General features: G+C 35.7%; 1 protein-coding gene across 2 annotated transcripts; it reads left to right on the top strand.

Moving 5' to 3' along the window:
- The first annotated feature begins 6,534 nt into the window (after positions 1-6,534).
- Positions 6,535-18,260, top strand: LOC103981908 (protein EARLY FLOWERING 5). 2 transcript variants are annotated; one of them, XM_009398667.3, is made up of 9 exons: positions 6,535-6,742; positions 9,383-9,476; positions 11,995-12,080; positions 15,132-15,181; positions 15,273-15,342; positions 15,412-15,493; positions 15,572-15,933; positions 16,151-16,678; positions 17,729-18,260. In XM_009398667.3, the coding sequence occupies exons 1-9, from the start codon at positions 6,662-6,664 to the stop codon at positions 17,948-17,950; spliced, it is 1,575 nt and encodes a 524-aa protein (XP_009396942.1). In that variant the 5' UTR covers positions 6,535-6,661; the 3' UTR covers positions 17,951-18,260. The 2 variants fall into 2 exon arrangements, with proteins under 2 accessions (XP_009396942.1, XP_065027504.1); XM_065171432.1 differs by lacking the exons at positions 6,535-6,742; positions 9,383-9,476; positions 11,995-12,080 and adding an exon at positions 14,373-14,431.
- Positions 18,261-18,717: the final 457 nt, after the last annotated feature.

Raw genomic sequence — 18,717 nt, 5'->3', positions numbered from 1 at the left:
TTATGTTCGTTCCGTGACACTATCCTTCGTGGCCTGCTAGCAGGGGATCAACACCGATGAAAGTGTGTTGGAAAGCGTGCTGCTTGTTTTGATCGACGGACGTCGTCGCGCACTGTGACGGGCAACGGCCTACCTTGGTCATCGGCCCTGTCGGGCTGCGTGAAACGGCTGAAGCGGCGATGGGTGTGGTGGCCTCGGTTGTTCTCCGACCTCAGCTACTGCACAGGTGGCGGCGTTGCTGAGTGCGACGACGGGCCAGCGGTCGCGGCGGCCTACTGTGGCTGCCGATTCTGCCATAGGCAGGGGCGGTAGTGCTGCCGTGTTGATGATTGGAGCAGAAGGGGGAACTCTGCACGGTCGCCGTTGAAGTGCGGCGGCCATTGGTGCGTTCTCGGATGCTTCGTTGGCGGTCGGCTTGATGTTGCGGCGCTGGGCGACAGTCAGTGCGACTCCATGAAGTCGATCGCCGGATCGGTGGAGGGTCGCCTGTGAAGCCGACGACAATGGAGGCGATTGTACCGCCGTTGGTGCTAGGGATAGCCGCCGGGAAGCCATGCATGGCAGAAATGACCATGATAAGGAGATCACTGCGCGGCAGCGGCGGCGACGGCGACGGATGACGACCCCTGTAAGGATGCGCCGAGAGGTTGCCGGTCGGCCGCGGAGAGCTTGCGTGGCCAACGGCGGGTAAGAGCGCTGGCAGATGCCATTGTGAAACGCAGTATAGAAGCTGCAGTGGAGAAAAGGAGTTAGGGATTAGGGTGTTTTCACCGATTAAAAGGACGCTGTTACCATCTTGCAATCATTTAATTCCAATGGATTAGCCTTAATTCTAATCTTACCCTTATGAAATTAATTAGGCTGATATCATATATTTACATTTATACCCTTCAGATTTAGCATTATTGTTTGAACAACCAAAATAACAGAAATTGTCATAAAAATAATAAATTATTTTTATTAATTTAATATAAATTATATATTTTATTGTTGATATGATTTATTATTATTCAAATTTAATTATTTATATTATCAAAAAAAATAATTATTATTTTTAGATATTTATGTGGCTACTAAATACATGAGGATAAAAGAAAAATTATGAAATATGGTTTAATTTCACATGAGAGCATGATGTTTATTCTTAATTGTTGCTATTATCCGATTATGTTTATTGAAATTTATGCTCAATTATTATTATATCATTTTATTGAATAAATTCTTAGATAACAATAACATTAAAGAAAATCTATGAATCAGAATAGTGTTTAGGATATCATTAAGTTACACAATAATTCTGAAAATGTCGATTATATTTGAGTCTTTAGGACTAAACTTGATTTAAAAGATAATATCTAATAATATAAAGCAAGACTTATGGTCAAAGATTTTATTTTAAAAAAATGACTATAATGTGATTTTTCTCCTATTTCTAAAAAAAGACTCATTACTTATCGTCATAACTTTAATTACTCATTATAATATTTTGTTATGGATATGAAAATGACTTTAGAATTTAGATAAAGAATATATGTGAAACAACTTAAAGGGTTTGTAGAAAAGGAAAAAAAATTGTTTGTGGATTTAAGAAATCTATTGATGACCTTAAATAAGTTTACAAACAATGATATATAAAGTTTTGTGATATTATTATATTTTTTTAAATTTAATAAAAATATTATTAATTGATATATATTTGAAGATTAATAAAAGTATATTTATTATTTTGGTCTTATACGTACATAACATTTTACTTGCTAATAATAATCTTAGTTTATTGTACGAAATCAAGAAAATTTTCATTAAAAAAATTAAATTATTGATATAAATGAGATCATTTATGTTATTGGTATAAGGATCCTTAGAGATCAATCCGAACGATTACTAAAACTATCTCAGAAATGATATATTGATTAAATCTTGAAGAGATTCAATATATATTTTTGTTGAAAATTTTAATATAAACCAATGTCCTAAAAATGATTTGGGAAGGAATCATATCAATGATATTCCATATGCATGCACAATTAAAAATCTACTATATGCATAAATTTATATCAAACCAAATATTAGTTTTATAATCAGAATAGTGAGTAAACATTAGAGTTAACTAAGAATGAAATATTAGAAGGCTATAAAAAAAAAAAAAAGATATTTGTAATGAACGAAAGATTATATACTCACATATATAATATATTAGATTAGTTTCAAATAATAATATTTTGAGTTTCACTATATTGATTGTTAGTCTATTCATTAAGGCCTTAAAACTTATATTTAAATAATATATTTTTATGATTAGATTTATAAGTAATATATAAAAATATGATAATGTATTTTTGAATATATATTATAATAAATATTTTTACTTATATAATTAAAGTTATTATTTATGTTATCATATTTTTGTTAGGATTAAGAACACTAAGAGGGGGGGGGGGGGGTGAATTAGTGCAGCGGAAAACTTTCGACGATTAAAACTGCGTTCGTACGTTGAAATCCGATTTCGACGTAAAAGTCATTTCGTGCAGATAATAACTTTGAAAGCTTACGAAAACATATTTGAAGTAAAGTAAGGAATGCAGTTTGCAGTTAAGATAGAAATTAGAATGTAAGCGCAAACTGAAATATGATGTTCATACAATAAAACCGATTTCCGTCTTAACGCCGATTCGGAAAATACTTAACTAAGAAACACATTTATAAATGAGCAGAAGGCAGTAAGCTACTGAGGAGGTTTGAGTAAAGATAAGATGCTTAAAGTAAATGCAAACCAGATTATACGAGAGTTTATAGTGGTTCGGTCGATCGTGACTTACATCCACTCCTCCGATTCCTCTTTCGTCGAGGCCACCGGTATCCACTAACGATCTTCCTTTACTAAGCGAAGATCAATCTCCTTCTTACACCCCTCTTCTCTTTTTATTGGGTTTAGGAGACAACCCTTACAAGCACTCACTCTCCTCTCTTAAACAGAATTCTAACACTTTAGCTAGAGGAGAGAAATTCTAGAGATTGCTAGCAGCGTTTTCTCTCTTTTAATCTCTCTGTGCTTGTATATTTTACCCAGGGATGAGAGGGGTATTTATAGGCTCCAAACCAGTTTGAATTCCGAGCTCAAAACTGTCATCTCTCGGAATTCCGGGGTCTGGCGGTTGCATCGCCTGACTGGGGCGGTTGCACCGCTTGGCAAAGCTCGGAGATTGAGCCTCTAGGCGGTGCCACCGCTTGGCAGAGCCCGGAGAGACAGGGGCGGTTGCACCACCCAGTCTCGCTTAGAGACTGAGCCCTGGCAGTGCCACCGCTTGTTAGGGGCGGTTGCACTGCCCAGTCTCGCTCGAAGACTGAGCCCAAGCGGTGCCACCACCTGCCTGGGGCGGTTGCACCGCCCAGCTTTCCTGGGAAACCCTTTCTTGGGCAGTGCCACCGCCGACCCTAGCGGTGCGACCGCCTTGTAGGAATTCTGGTCCGAATGGGTTGATCCATTCGGCCCAATTTGGGTCTATCAAGGGCCCAATTGCCCCTAGATTAAGTTAATGGGATCACCTCCCATTCCTAACTTAATCTACATGCTAACTACGACAATTCTTAAGACATTTACTACAACTTGCTCCGGTGCATCAATCGCTTCTTTCGCCGAGCTTCCGGCGAACTTCCGGCGAACATCCGACGAACCTCCGGTGATGCTCCGATGGACTTTCGGTAAACTCCTGGACTTGCGACGATCCACTTGGCGAGTTCCGACGAGCTTCTTTTAGCAAGCTCTTGGACTTTTCGGATTTATTCCCGTAGAACCTCCGATGACCGTCCGGACTTCTGTCGAGCTCTCGAACTCCCAATGTGATCATAGTCTTTGACTCCGGCTCAACTCCTGCTGCATATCTTACTTTCATCGTAGTTAATCCTGCACACTTAAAACAAAACTTCGATCGAGACAATTAATCCTAAGCAATTAACTAAGTTGTCCGGCATGTCATTGGTCCCTCGACGCTTCGTCCGATTCTTCGGCGCATCATCCTCTCCTGCGGCCTATTGCCCAATCGGTCAGTTGACTCCACAACTCCGATATCCTTGGCGCAATACCCGCTCTTCTTGGCCCGATGCCCAAGTCCACGGCCCGAAGCCTTCTGTTGATACGTCGACCGATCCATCAGCCCGACATCCAATCTTCTGACATGTTCCTCCGGCACAACATGATTTTTCCTGCTTTAATTATCTCATCCTGATCGAAGCATCCCGCATCACTCAAAACGCAGATTAAAATATAAACACATATCAAGTGGTTTCATCATCAAAATACGAGATTCAATAATTTTTAATTTATGTATATATATATATATATATATATATATTATATTTGTACATGATAATTGAATTATCTTGACAAGATAAATTATAGATATCATTATGAATTGCATTGAAAATGATTAATTGTAGTATATAGAGAAAGCATGACACGAATGATATACAATCGTCTCGCACCAAGAGTCTATATTATGACATGTTTTCTAAAATTATGAACATATAAATTATTTTAAAAATAAATTTTATTTTATTATTATAATAATAAAAGTTTTCTTTTATATCTTTTTTCGAGCTAAATGAGAGAATGTACTCATACACGTGGCTCCTAACCTAATTGATGAGGTATATTAAGAATAATAATTATATTTTAATAAAAGATTTAAATATCAATATTTATACATATTCAAAAATTAAATATTGATCTTAATCGAAGAGAATATATGAGATGTGTTTCTAGACCCTCCATCATCTCGCTCATAATAGATAGAGACTTTTATATTTTTGTGATATTTTTAAAGTATAAATCTATCAATAATGATAGCTTTGCGAGAAGTAGGAGAGAGATAATAAGGACTAGTTTCGAAAACCAGTAAGAGATATTTTGATTAGTCATAAGCATGTCGAATAAAAATATATATCATTTTCCATAGATCTAAGATATGTTAAATTTGTGTTAATATTTTCACGTTACATCTCTATTTCTAATAGAATGTACTTAAAAAAATTTCTTTATTATCAACTTATCCTGATGTGGATAATCTATACAAATACATATGATATTATTGAAATATTTTCATTATCCTTACAACATAGCATAGTACAGATTTTATATATATAGTTCAACCAAGAAATATGCAAAACTCACCAAACACAAAGCTTGTACCATAAAATTTTTTAGGATTAGACAATCCTCATAAAATAATCACTTCAACTGAGGAAAATCCATATTTTGTAAGACATGTAAAAGTAAAAGTATTAATTTTCTAGTTAATCAAATTGAATAGTCTATGAACAATACAAGTATCACATGTAAATAATAGACAGTTATGGAATGATATTTTTTTAATATTTGTATTATATAATATATAATCTAGAAATCAAGTCAACGTCAAGTCATCCTTTAATATATAAACAATACAAGGTATATATATATATATATAATATGTATATCATTCCATTGAGCGTTGGGAAAGATAATTTATACATATATAATATGCAGAATTCTATTTTTGTTTTATCTCTAACAATTAGCATGTTTTTGTTTGCAATTAATTTATGACCATATTTACAAATGTACTTATAATGGTTGCTTTAAGGCACAAACTAATCACTCCAATTAATACAACTTCGCCAAATCATATTTTGGAACACATGTCTTAATTGATCCGATCGATCAGATCCAAGGATCCTAAAATTTTAAGAAAATATATAGTCTATTATCAATCCAATGTTTTCTTATAAATGATAAGGTGATACAAACTATTAATTTTGTTTTAATGTTGGAATCCCGAAAAGAAGTATATGGTTTTGTCATTAGAAAGTATATCTATTTAATTATGTTGACTTTAAATTGAGTTATAATCATAGATAAGATCAATTCAATTTGTTCACACTTTTGATTCTGATTCATTTTATTTTTAGATTGCTTTTCTGAGATTATTTTTAAATTTGAAAAAACAAAAAAATGTTTATATTTTCATCATTTTTCCCTTTTTTTAATCCCAAAATGGTCTTAGCAGGATTAAAAAAAAAAGAAAAAAAGACACCCATCATAAGGTAAATGGATTCATTACTAATAAATTACAATAATTTTAAATAAAATTAAAGTGTTTTTGACATATTTTTAAGGTAAGAAAATGCAAATTAATTCATCAACCTTTGTTGAATTTCAGATAGGTTTTCTTATTGATTTATGAATAATAATATGTAAAATTTTGATGAATAGAGTTATAATATTTTATCAAGGTATCAAAAATACTATAAAATTACTTAAAAAAACATATATATAACGCCACAAAATACTATAAAATACAACGCCACAAAAGGATACAAACCGAGACACCATGCCAAACAAAAGCGGATTCGGGTAGATAAATACCGGACCCAATCTCACCGACCCGAATCAGACCCATATTAAGAAGGCCCCAACCCAACGTAGCCCAACCCGGTCCATGATAACCCAGGCCACCTCTATAAATATCAGGACGTGTCGAGGCCGGGTTTAGGGTCCGAGAACACGGAACGCCAAGGATAAAGGAAAGCGAAGAAGCAGAGGAGGAAGAGGAGAAGGATTTGTTATAGGGTTTCCTCATCCGGTTGATCTCTCGGAAGGGGAAGCGGCAGGAGGGAGGGCAAGATGAAGACGACCAAGGGAGGGAAGGTGATGAACCCTACCGACGCTTACCGGAAGGAGCTCCGCAAGAAGGAGCTCAAGCGGGTACGAAAGACCAATTTCCCTCGATTCGATCTTGCCCTTAGGGTTTCCTTTTCTTATGATGCCAGAATTGTTTCGGGCCACCCCCCCCTGTTCTTTTCCCTTCTTCTCGATCATTATGCTATAACCTAGTCTGCCTGTTTTTTCTTTTCCCTGCTAAATGGAGGATATCCAATGATTTTATATATGTTGGAGTTTCTACGAATTTCGACTAAGAAACATCGAATTTTTGGTAAAACTGGGAAATTTAATTATTCATCTTCGAAATAATTCTTGGAATCAGTGTCGAGAAATCATTAGGATTTCTGCTATAACCTAGTCTGCCTGTTTTCTTCCCTTCCTAAATGGAGGATATCCGATGATTATATATGAAGTTTAATTCTTTATCTTCGAAATAATTCTTGAAATCAGTGTCAATGTCAAGAATCAATGTCAAGCTGTTGTTGATGAAATCTGATCATAGTTCGTCTTAATAGCATCGCAACTTTGTTTTTTAATTCTCGATTGGTGGAAGTGTATTTACAACCAGTAGGAATCAATGTATCACATGACTGTCTTTCATCATATCTTTTGCTTAGAATAGCAAATTTGTTGCATACTCTTGACTGGTCTTCTGAACCTATTTGATGAAAAATCACAAAAAAACTTTTTTTTAAACTTTATAATGACAAACTTGATCAATTCATCCCTTCCCGGCAAGGTAAGAAAAGACAGTTATTGCAATTACAATGAGTAGGAAGCATTTGTATTCGACTGAATTTATCTGATTTCATATGAAACTAGGATTTGGTTGCTGTTCTCCATTGTGTTTAATGGGCCCCATTAGGTTTTTCTTCTTTACAACATAGGCGATCAGGTTTGAAATCGGGGAAACTCTCTTTGCTTGCAGTGATAAGATTACTTGTCCTGTGATTCTTTGTCCTCATCTTCCTCTCCTCCTTCCCTCCTCCTCCTCTTCCCTTCTCTCTCAGTTTCTCTCCGGTCTGAGCAATACTGACCTGTATTGAGTATCATTATGGCAATCTCTATTGGCACCTTATGGGTCTGACGGCAACTGGTATAGTTGCCAGATTGAGATTCTAAACCTTCGGTTTGAATGGATTTGGCCCCAACCCAATCAAAGTTGTGTCTGGTCCAGGTTAGTTTAAATCTGGAGTTACTCTGTAGAAAGAGAAAGACCTATTCTATGTTGTTAGTTTGAGATGTGATTTGACTTTGACATTTTTGAGAAAATACTGAAATATTGAATAAACTCAATAGTGTTAGTGAAGATAAAAACTTCTATGAAGAAACGACAAAACCTTAGATATGAGGAAAATCATAACAGTGAAGAGAAACTCTATAAAAAAAAGAACATTGAACATTGAAGATACAGAACAAGAAAAGAGGTCAGGAAGGAATTATAAAAGTTTGTATCAGTTGTCAACCTTGACCTGTTCTTTTTGAGGGCTTTCATGAATCATGCATACTCATCAACCACTTAAATTGTAATTGAGAACCTATGCACATTCTTCTCGACCTTAGAAGAATTTATATCAGTCTAATGTTGAGCCTCCATGTTATAGATCCTAAGAAATCTCAAAGTATAGTCATGTTATATCACCATGGCAAGAAAAGCTAACTAACTCCATAAGCATATTGGAATTACTTGGGGCTGCAAATTTTTATATGTGAATAGCTGTCAGTTCATTTCAAGGTTTGATTTGGGCAGTATTTACTGGTTCACCAGCCTACTGGTACACGGACTAAGGGAAACCATCCGGCATGCCTGATACAGGACTTGTACCATCTGGCACACCTAGTACAGGGTGGTACATGCCGTGTACCTGACCGTTAAGTTAAAATCATTCCTTGATAATTTAGTGCTAATATTAACTACAGTGCTTAGAATGGCCAAATGTTAAGATCCTTTGTTTTGTAGCTGCTCGTGAGGATATAGCCATCCGTTAAGCTCCCCGATTATATTGTTTTGTGCCTCATATGGTTGTGTTTTTAAAGGGCCAGGTTTTACTGTTTTAATTTTATATTCATGTGATCATCCTTTTGCTGGTTTAAGAAGTTCTGGTTTATTAATGATCCATGTCATAACCTTTCCTTGCTGATTGGTAATTATGCATCTGCCTTGCTGGCACCACAGATAATAATAAATTTGGTTAGTTCTCCTTTTGCTTTCTTTTTTGGCATGGACAAGAGATGTCTTGCATTTCATTGGAAAATTGACATGAAATGAACTTTGTTAGATATTTATTTTGTATCTGGCTTCACATATCCAAATGAAGTGCCTCTCTTTTTAGACTCTGTTTGATATCATTATTATTTATAATTTTATTTTTCTTAAAAGAAAATAACAGATTACCTAACATGTTAAACTTTTATGAAGCATGTGTTATGAAACATTTATGTATTTGTATATTTACGTATGTATGTATATATGCACATCTACACAGATACATACACATACAAGCTATGATCGTCTTTTTTCTTTATATTTATTTGAAAAACTTCTGAAATCTCAGCTTCTGTTTTGTTGACTCCTGTATCAGCTTTCCTGCTTACAGCCATATTTGAACCATGATTCGGCCAACAAAATCAGTTAGTTATGGTTATGCTACTTGATTCTTTTTAATACAACTTCTTTCACAGAACAAAAAGGAAAGAAAGAAGGTGCGCGAGGTTGGGATCTTGAAGAAGGACCCTGAAGCTATTAGGGAGCAAATTGAGAAGTTGGAAAAAATGAGTAAGTATTCAACCAGGATGCTCAAATTTTAGGTTTTTCTAGAGAAATTACTGTGGATGATTTTCTATGCTTTCCAGTATATTAGAATTTCACACAGCCTATTATGTACGTGCATTATTCATACAGCAGGCAAGCTCGAACTGTCATTTTATTTTTTTTTAAAATAACCTTTTTCTGTATGGTTAAGTGTTTAATGAGTTCCACACTGGTAATTTAGGTGCCTCTTTCATGTTCTCATGGAAGTTTGAGTTAGGAATCACAAAGTCTGTCTGATGTAAATAGTCAACTCATAAGCCTACTGTGTGTGTTGACCCAAGTGTATCCGTTCCACTTGCTCTTCGTTGATCTCAATTTTTTTATTTATGATCACACTTCCTAGTTATTCAGTATTGCTAGATCTTTAATTCAGTTGTAGAGAGAGCCTAGAGAAGGGACGCATGATAGGTGACATATGATATTTGTGCTAATCAAAATATCAAATTATGTTCAGGTTTTCTAAGAAACTCTTTTCTATTGGTTAGAGTTGGCATATTATGCTTACTTCCAGAAGGATACTTTATTGGTGGTATAACAAAGCCAGCCATTTGTTTTTACGCTAATTCTTTTGGAACCATGATAGTAATATGTCCCCAAATTTGTGACGTGAGAAAACAGATGACCTTTCTATAGACGTGGGTAACTATTTAGTGGAATATATAAAACAGCTATGGGAAATGACATGAAATAGATATTGTTATGATAGTGTTTATAGCGGTGATTTTTTAAATAAAATGGACAAACATTATAGTATTTTTGTGAGTTGGAAAGTCTTGGAAAGGGCTCATCCATGTGCTTGTTCAATATGAATAAAGTTTACATCAACTGTATAAAAAAGTTTGAAATCATTTATAAATAACTAAAAACAGAGATGCATGAGAGAACGAATCAATTTTCTTGTTTTGATGATGTACTTGTTTTGAAAGACTTCTCACTCCAGTGGGATAGGATATGGAACATATAGAGAAGGGGACAAAAGGAATCTAGGGAGAACTTCTCATTCATTATTCTTCAGAAATTAAGTAGCTAATTTTTTTTCTCAAGTAGTCTCATATATAAGTAAAAATAGTTGCTAGTGCACCAGGTCCCACCAATACAGGCTCTTTTGTGTGCAAGCAGATGTTGTTTCTGTGGCTTGAACCCTGATCATTCAATTGCAAAGGTGCAACCTTACCGTGATGACGAGGGGCATCCTTAAGGATGTCAGTCATAAGAAATGTTATTGACTCTCTTTGAATAATTGGCTGAGATTAAGAAACAGCTGTCTGAGATAGCTGCAGAGTGGGTCAGAGGACTGTACCCTTCTTGTTCCTTTGCTTTCCTTCATCTTCTTATTATCTGTCACGACCAATGGGGGTCAAGTGGTCCCTCATTTATATATAACGATCAAAGGTTTTTCCATTCATTTTTGAGGTCGTTAATGACCAGCCAATGTTTCATTTGCCTCATGAGGAAGCTATTTTCCTTCTATGCGCTTGACCGACTATGTGCTTGTACATTGAGTTGATGGTTACCCTGAAAATTACACTCAACAGATTATTTTTTTGAACAAAAGTGTGTGCTGTTTTGTGCATTTGTATTTGGAGGATAAGGTGATAGCTTTGACATCATTCCATAGTTGATATCAAGTTAACGGGTTTATGATTAAAGAATCATGTTGGTGCACTAGACTTTTTCTCTGTGGATGCTGCTGCATAGATTCCAACACTAGAAAAGCAATAAGATATAGGTAAATATTTAGGAGAATAGAGAACAGAAAAAAAATATAGATGAGGCTTAACTGGCACATGGATATTCTTTTTTGGTATTTATTGTGCATACTAACTCATTAACCACAGCTCAGTCATCTCTGTTTAAATAAAGACTAAAATTTTTAATATGGTAGGGATCCTCAGAATGAATCACTTTACCAAACATTTCTATCCCACTGTCTTTTGGTGAAAATTTTCTTCCGTGCCTTGTGGTTTAGGGATAATGTGCTACCAAGTGCTGCTAATTTTCAGCAGCTTAAAATACATTAATTAGAACAATTTTAGGCAAGATATTGGAAGAAGCCTATTTAATCTGACGTCATTTTATGACTTCTAACACAATTATTAGATTGTATATGGAATTTAGCTAATGAACTTTAGTTTAAAGAACGAGAACAATCTTCTATACATTACTATGATACAATCCAAGTATAATGGACTGAACGTAATTTAACTCATATTGGACTTTATGAAATAACTCTAGTTCAAGATTTAATATTGAACATGAACTCGTTCATGAACATTATTACTAATAAGATATCTGAGTCATCAAGAAGCCTTTTTTCTGTGGGGTGATTAAATTGGATAAATGTTGTGTGTTAACTAGATACCAGAGAACTAAGTGCTAAGGATTTTGGATATCTTTAAGAGAATGTCATATCCCTTGCACTGAAATTAGATGGAGTTATCTCAGGGTCTGTAAATTGTTCTCTGATTCTGTCATGGTGCAGAGGCAGATGGTGCTCTTGACAAGGCAAGGAAGCATAAGAAAAGACAACTCGAGGATACCTTGAACCTAGTGTTGAAGAAACGAAAGGTTCTTTTATTTATTTCTTTTGCAATTTCGTTATTGTTTTGCCTTAATGCTGATTACACTCTCCGATAGTCTTAGAAGCAGCTGTCAGGTTACTTTTTAAAAAATAAAATAAAATCTTGAATCTCCCATTTTTGTGTTGTATTATTTTAGTACATACAGATGTTTTTGTAAAAAGAAGATAACTTAAAGCTCTGCTTATTTGTTGCTTCCCTTTCGTAGATGAATGTTACCCTAGTTCTCATTCTCTAAATACATTGATCAAATTTGGAATTTTCACATCTGTATCTGCTTTTTTTATAAATATACATTTACATACAATTAGAGAATGGTTATGGAAAGAAATATTGATAGGGATCTAGAGCTCTCTGGTGGGCCTTTGACATATTAGCGTGACATGTTGTAACAATCAAATTCTATCTTCCTTCCTGACTTTTCATAGTACTGCAACAATATAAATATAAACGGAGAGATCAGTATTGATGGTGACAAAAGTCATGGACATGGAAATGGCGGTGGAAGCCAGAGGGATCGCATGATATATAGCAAAAATGACCCTAGGACAACTGGCCTTTAGAAAACTTGTTTGTTTTAGCAAAATATTGTTTCAATCACCAATAGAGATTGATATGTTTAGCCTTGCCATATTCTTAAAAGGCTTCTAATTTTTTAATATAGAAACTATCCAAAAAATTAGTAAATTCCGTAATATCCTTATGGCCTATATACTTTTTCAACTCAGTGTACCCAAAATACCTGTTGAAAATGAAAATCCATCATGAAATATTAATCCAAAGACTCCCCCGATGGAACAAAAACTTGTCTTAATTATATTATATAAATTTAAATTATATTAGAATTAATTTGATGCTTATTAGACTTAAACTTATCTAGGACTCAGACCTCGATTGCACCAAATACAATGATATGAATTAGATAAAGTCCATAAGATATTTAAGATAAGCGAATATGAGTGTTCATTGTTGATTATATACCTGCAATAATGATTTTATATATTGGATAATATCTTAAGATATATGATTAAGAATTATCTTTAAATCCATCAAATGGGAAAAGAAAAGTAATAATGAGAGACTAAAAACATGGTTCCAATCATGATTTGGATTCAGTCACTGGTGGGTGTATAATGTTGTGCTTGGTCTGACAGTTCTAAGTCTGAGTTTGTTTCAGCCGTATAAGCGCTAGAATTTAGAAGTTTTAGATATTAGAAAAAAGAAAATGTTGTATAATATTTATATGCAAATGTAGATTTTAATACAGTAATGATATCATTACTACAGCAATTACTTGAATAAATAAATTATTTTCATATCCTTATATTTTGTTGGAATTTATAATATTAAGGTTTATGATGCTCATTTCATTTTCTTTTGTGGGAAACAATGATCATATAGATATTTTCTTTTTTGCTTTTACAGTGAAGCATGAAATCACTGTATAGACATCAGCAAGCACAGAGAAAATATGGATCGAGATTAAAGTAAATAATTTTTTTCATATCCATACCTTTTGTTGTAAATTATTTTATTTTAATACTAAGGTTTTTTATGCCCATTTCATTTTCTTTTGTGGAAAACAATGACCACACTGAGATTAAAAGGTCCAACTTGATTTGGAAGAATCAAGGTTTTAATTACCTGTTGTTCTTCTTTTGCTTTTACTAAATGTAATTTTTTTCCTACTATCTTGTGTAAACATTAAGATAGATTCCTATCCTCATTTATTTTAGGGTATGTGCTTTCTTAATGAACCATCCCCAACAGAATCAACTTAATCCAACTAGTCATCAACCTGATCTCAGGTTGGTCATGATTGAAAATTCCCATTTGAAAATAGTTTGTGTTGGGTCAAGGTCATAAGATGTCTGTTGCTTTGTATTAGGGTTGGCCTTCAATTTTCCTCTCTTCTTTTAAGTCTTATTAATCACAAACTAATTAGATTTGACCCATATTTATTTGTCTCAGCCTGTGGATCATGAGGACTCTGATAACATGAGTTTTATGTTTTATTATACAGGGTTCATGCTGTTTAGTTTCTTCTCCGTGATGAAAGCTATGTATCAGCCAGTTGCCAGCTTATCTAGGGATATCCTGTTGTAAGCATGTACATAGTTGTATTGGTCATGTACACCACGCACTACAATAAGAAGTTTCATATTAATCAAATAGAATCCTGGACTGTGATCTTTTAGTTGTCCAAAAAATCATCTCAGCTATTTTAATCTCAAAGAGAATAAGTGATTCATAGCTCCCTTGCTACTTTTTGGTCATACAGATGGAAAACCTTTTACAGCACTGTCATAGAAAATGAGAAAATGGAAGTGTGAATAAGAGGTACTTTTTATCCTTCACTAGAGTCTTGAAGTTGAATGTGGATTGATTTAGAATGTCGGTACTCCAAGGAACAGTTTGCATATTTGCTGATGGTATCTGTCTTCCATTATTGAAGAAATGCAAAATTCTACTTCTTTTATGAAATGATAAGGTTCCCAGTTAGTTAAGCTTCATGTTTTCCCTCTTGCAGACAGTTTTTTTGAAGAGAACATATAGGATTGCTTTCTTATGCGTGAATAATTGTTTCTTGGTAGATTGGTCAAATGATTACTCAAAATTTGAGCCTCCGTAGCAATGATCTGTTTGTATGTTTTGCTTATCCATTGTATAATGTTAATGGTTGCATTTCTGGAACTTAGAATGGTTCTCATGTACAATTAGGACCAACATCATATTATAATTTATCTTGGTATGCTGTACGTTGAATGTTATGATGTGATAAGAAGCCAGAGGAATTCTAATTCACTGGAAAAACTAGGAACAGATTCAGATTGGAAGTTTGAATGGAAGTGAGAAGATGAAAATTATTATGCAATGTTGAATTCAGTTAAGTGACTTGTGAAGTTGAATGCAAACAAACTGTTATTAGGCTCATGATGAAATTAGGTGATTCATTTTGATGTCTGTACCATTGCTGTATGGATGTGTTAATATTGTATGTCAATATATGTAAATGTGCTTACATGTAGCTTCTGAACAGGAGTATGAAGAGAAAATGAGGGAAAAAGGTGAAGCACCAGTGATGTTTAGGTGAGGGTTATGTCATGAGTTCTTTGTGTACTAACTTATTTTTCTAGCTTCATATTTTTAATCTTACACTCATCATCTTTGCTGTTACCAGCCACTTGGGGCCCCCTCGAAGAAGAACAAATGCAGAGGAAGAGGAAAGGGTTAGACATCCAAAGCCTGAGGTATGTGTCTGGATCAAGTTGTGTAATTGAAATGCAATTTTGATCAAACTAACTAGCTTGTGGATGCAGGACTCTGTTTACTATCATCCTACATTAAACCCAACAGGGGCACCGCCTCCTGGAAAACCTCCAATGTACAAATCATCTATAGGTCATTATTGTGTTCTCCTTTGCCTGTGTTTTCTCATTAGTGTTTTTTTTCTATCTAATTCATTCTATCGTACTCCAGGACCCAGGATCCCATTGCCTGCTTCTTCATCTGTGCCACCACCGCCACCTCCACCTCCACCACCTTTACCAAGTGTTGATGAACTGACTTCTCGTGATGACACTACCATACCCCCATCCGTACCTTTGCCTCCCCCACCACCAGCTCAACTGAAGGCTGTTGACAATTTAAGTGCATCATTACCACCACCGCCTCCTCCAGGACCCCTGCCCAAAGAACCAGCTCCAGCTTCAACTTTGCTGCCTACCCCACCACCACCACCCCAACAGCCTTTACAACCACCTCCACCGGGCACCACAGCGAAGGAAGCTGATAAAGTTGCAGACTCATCAGATAGGCCAGTATTAAAAGATTCTAATATGGTATGTTTGAGATTATATTTGCCATGTCTTGTCATGCTTCTTTGGAATCTTAATTTGTCATTCTTGTTTTTGAAGTTCTACCATCCTGACATGATGCATGAGTCTTTTTTGTGTCTGTATTTTTTCCCTTTCCTTTTGTTCACTATGCATGTCGATTTATTATTGAGCTGTCATTGTCTTTTTTAGAGATCTTTAATGTTTTTTTTTTCTTTTGTAGATTACAGCCGTACTTCCTCCGCCACCGCCCCCTGGACTGCCACCAAAATCAGCAAACCACCAAACTGATTCCACGTCATCTGAATCTGTCCCCAACAATGCTCCAAGCTCAAATGAAAGTTCAAATATGGCTCCATTGCTGCCACCACCTCCAAGACAGCCACCACCTATGACTCATAGGATTCCTCTGATAAATCCTTTGCAACCTGATATGACGCCTCATGGCATTGCACACTTTCCTCCTGATTTGAGACCGCCACTGGTAGTTCCTGGTATTTCTGGGAGACCTCTGCCGCCTCCTCCTCCAGGAATTATTCCACCAACAATTGCTAGGCCAATGTTTGCTGCACCTCCAGGACCACCACCTTATCCGAGGCCCCCATTTCAGCCAGGTCCCCTGATCCAACATGAAGATGATTTTGATGCCTTGAGGCCTTCAGTGCCTCAGAAGCCATCGTTTGTCAAGTCAGCAGCATCAACTGTTGTCAAGAGACCATTAGCACAGCACAATCCAGAACTAACAGCTATGGTATGTGTTTTTCCTTTTAATTGTCATTGTATTAGCATTGCACTAAACTGTATGGAACCTTTTTATGCACTGGGCTAGACCTCAAACTTACAGGCATTTTTATGATTGTTTTACTTTGCATTATATATATGATATATCTTCATGGTGCTGGCACCTTAGGTAACCCAAGATCACTGTCTTCTGGTTCGTACAGTCCCTATGATCTGATCTATGTTCTTTGAAGTTGGCAGATGCCAGTCTTGACAACAAAAATGGTTTGGTTTCACATTTTGAACACAATAACTTCAATTTTTTGACCATAAACATCATCGTTGGGGACATTGTATTAAGAACATTGTCATTTACTTGGAGATACAGAGAAACATAGTGTATAATTCATAACAGGTAGTTGATGAGCACCCCCAGATTATTCAGCTTGCAGAAATTTTTTAGTAGCTACATAGTGTTTATGTAAATGATTAGAGGGAACAAGAATCCTTTGAAGATTAGTGTGATGTTCAACATGAATCACACCATTCAACAGATTTGCTGCCATATTGATTTGGAACATCATCAAGAGAGTGGCATCGAGAGAAACAAAGTCTTCCGAGGTAGTATTGACCAAGTATCCCCAGTCATTTTATTGTATTGAAAACAGGACCCTTCTAAGCACCCAAATATAGATCTAATGAATATTTTGATGGATTGTCATGCCATGTCATGGCATGAGGGTGTGTTAGTTACTTCCCTGATATGGTACGGTGTAGCAAAGTATATCCCTCTAGCTTTCGATCCAGGTACATGTTGACCAGTTAAGATTAGCATGGCCTGTTGAGGTATCCCTTCTTAATAACTTGATAGGTTTTGAGTACACTAAGCAGGCGAACACCACCGAGGCATCTTCTATTATTCTTTAATATGAAAAAATTTAACCATAAGGCACTAGGTAGCAATTTTGGAATTTTGTTGTACATAAGCCGATGTCATGTGCTTGCAATTTAATCATAGAACTTCTTAGGCTTTATTGATCCTTTCTTTTATGAACATCCTCCTTTGGATTCTTTGGAGCAGGTTCCTGCATCAGTGCGCGTGAGGCGAGAGACTGCTGCTCCGAAAGCCAAACCAAAGCCGCAGCCCTCTGCTGCAATGGGCCCGGCTACAAAACCTTCCGCTCTAACATCTGCTGGGAAACCAGATACAGCAACCACATCAGCCCCCAAGTTGCAGAGTATGGATGACTCATACATGGCCTTCCTGGAGGACATGAAGGCCCTCGGTGCCCTCGATGAGTAGGGCTTACTGTTACCAGGGAGATGAGGCAAAACTGGTATTTTCCCTTGTCAATATACTCAACAGAAAAAAAAGAACATTGTCAATTAATTGTAAAGGCAGCTGTTGCCCCCATCCCATTATTGTTCCACCTGGAATCATCTTTCTTGGCTTTTTCCCGAGACGAGTCATGTAACCTGATTGCGCCCACCATTGGTTTCTGGCTTGGCCTATAAACAAATTGTGATCAGGTTGAATTCTCGCATGTTTTCAACAGAAACGTGTATGGCAACTACACTAAATTGTTACTGCTGTGCGGATCATTTAGCTGTCATATTTTTTAGTTACTATTGCGTGGATTCGATCATGATCAGATCATTTAAGCCAATAGATCATTTAATGATCATAATCATATCGTCAGGAGTCATTTTACATCTGATCTTGGAAATGGATTGAAGTCATTATATAATACAAGATGTTATCGGAATCAGGGGACACTTCACTATGTATGTATGTATCGACATGTATTGGGTATCAGCTCATACCGGTCTGCTCGGATTGGTATATGTTTCTAAGTCATTGATATATAGTCATATTGATATATGTTGATATACTGATATATGATATATATACGAATTTCAGTAGAGTATTTGATAGGTTGTCTGATTTATAAATATTATTCGTACTAAATCGTGCCATGCGATATTGTAAAATTTGATCAGAACATGAATATCATAAGCAATACAAAGATTATAATAGTTTTATTAGATAATAAAAGATAATCGCAAGCC

The sequence above is a fragment of the Musa acuminata genome, chromosome BXJ1-4 (genome assembly GCF_036884655.1).
Source record: "Musa acuminata AAA Group cultivar baxijiao chromosome BXJ1-4, Cavendish_Baxijiao_AAA, whole genome shotgun sequence".
In the NCBI taxonomy this organism is placed as follows: domain Eukaryota; kingdom Viridiplantae; phylum Streptophyta; class Magnoliopsida; order Zingiberales; family Musaceae; genus Musa; species Musa acuminata.
This window is presented reverse-complemented; position numbering and strand designations above follow the sequence as displayed.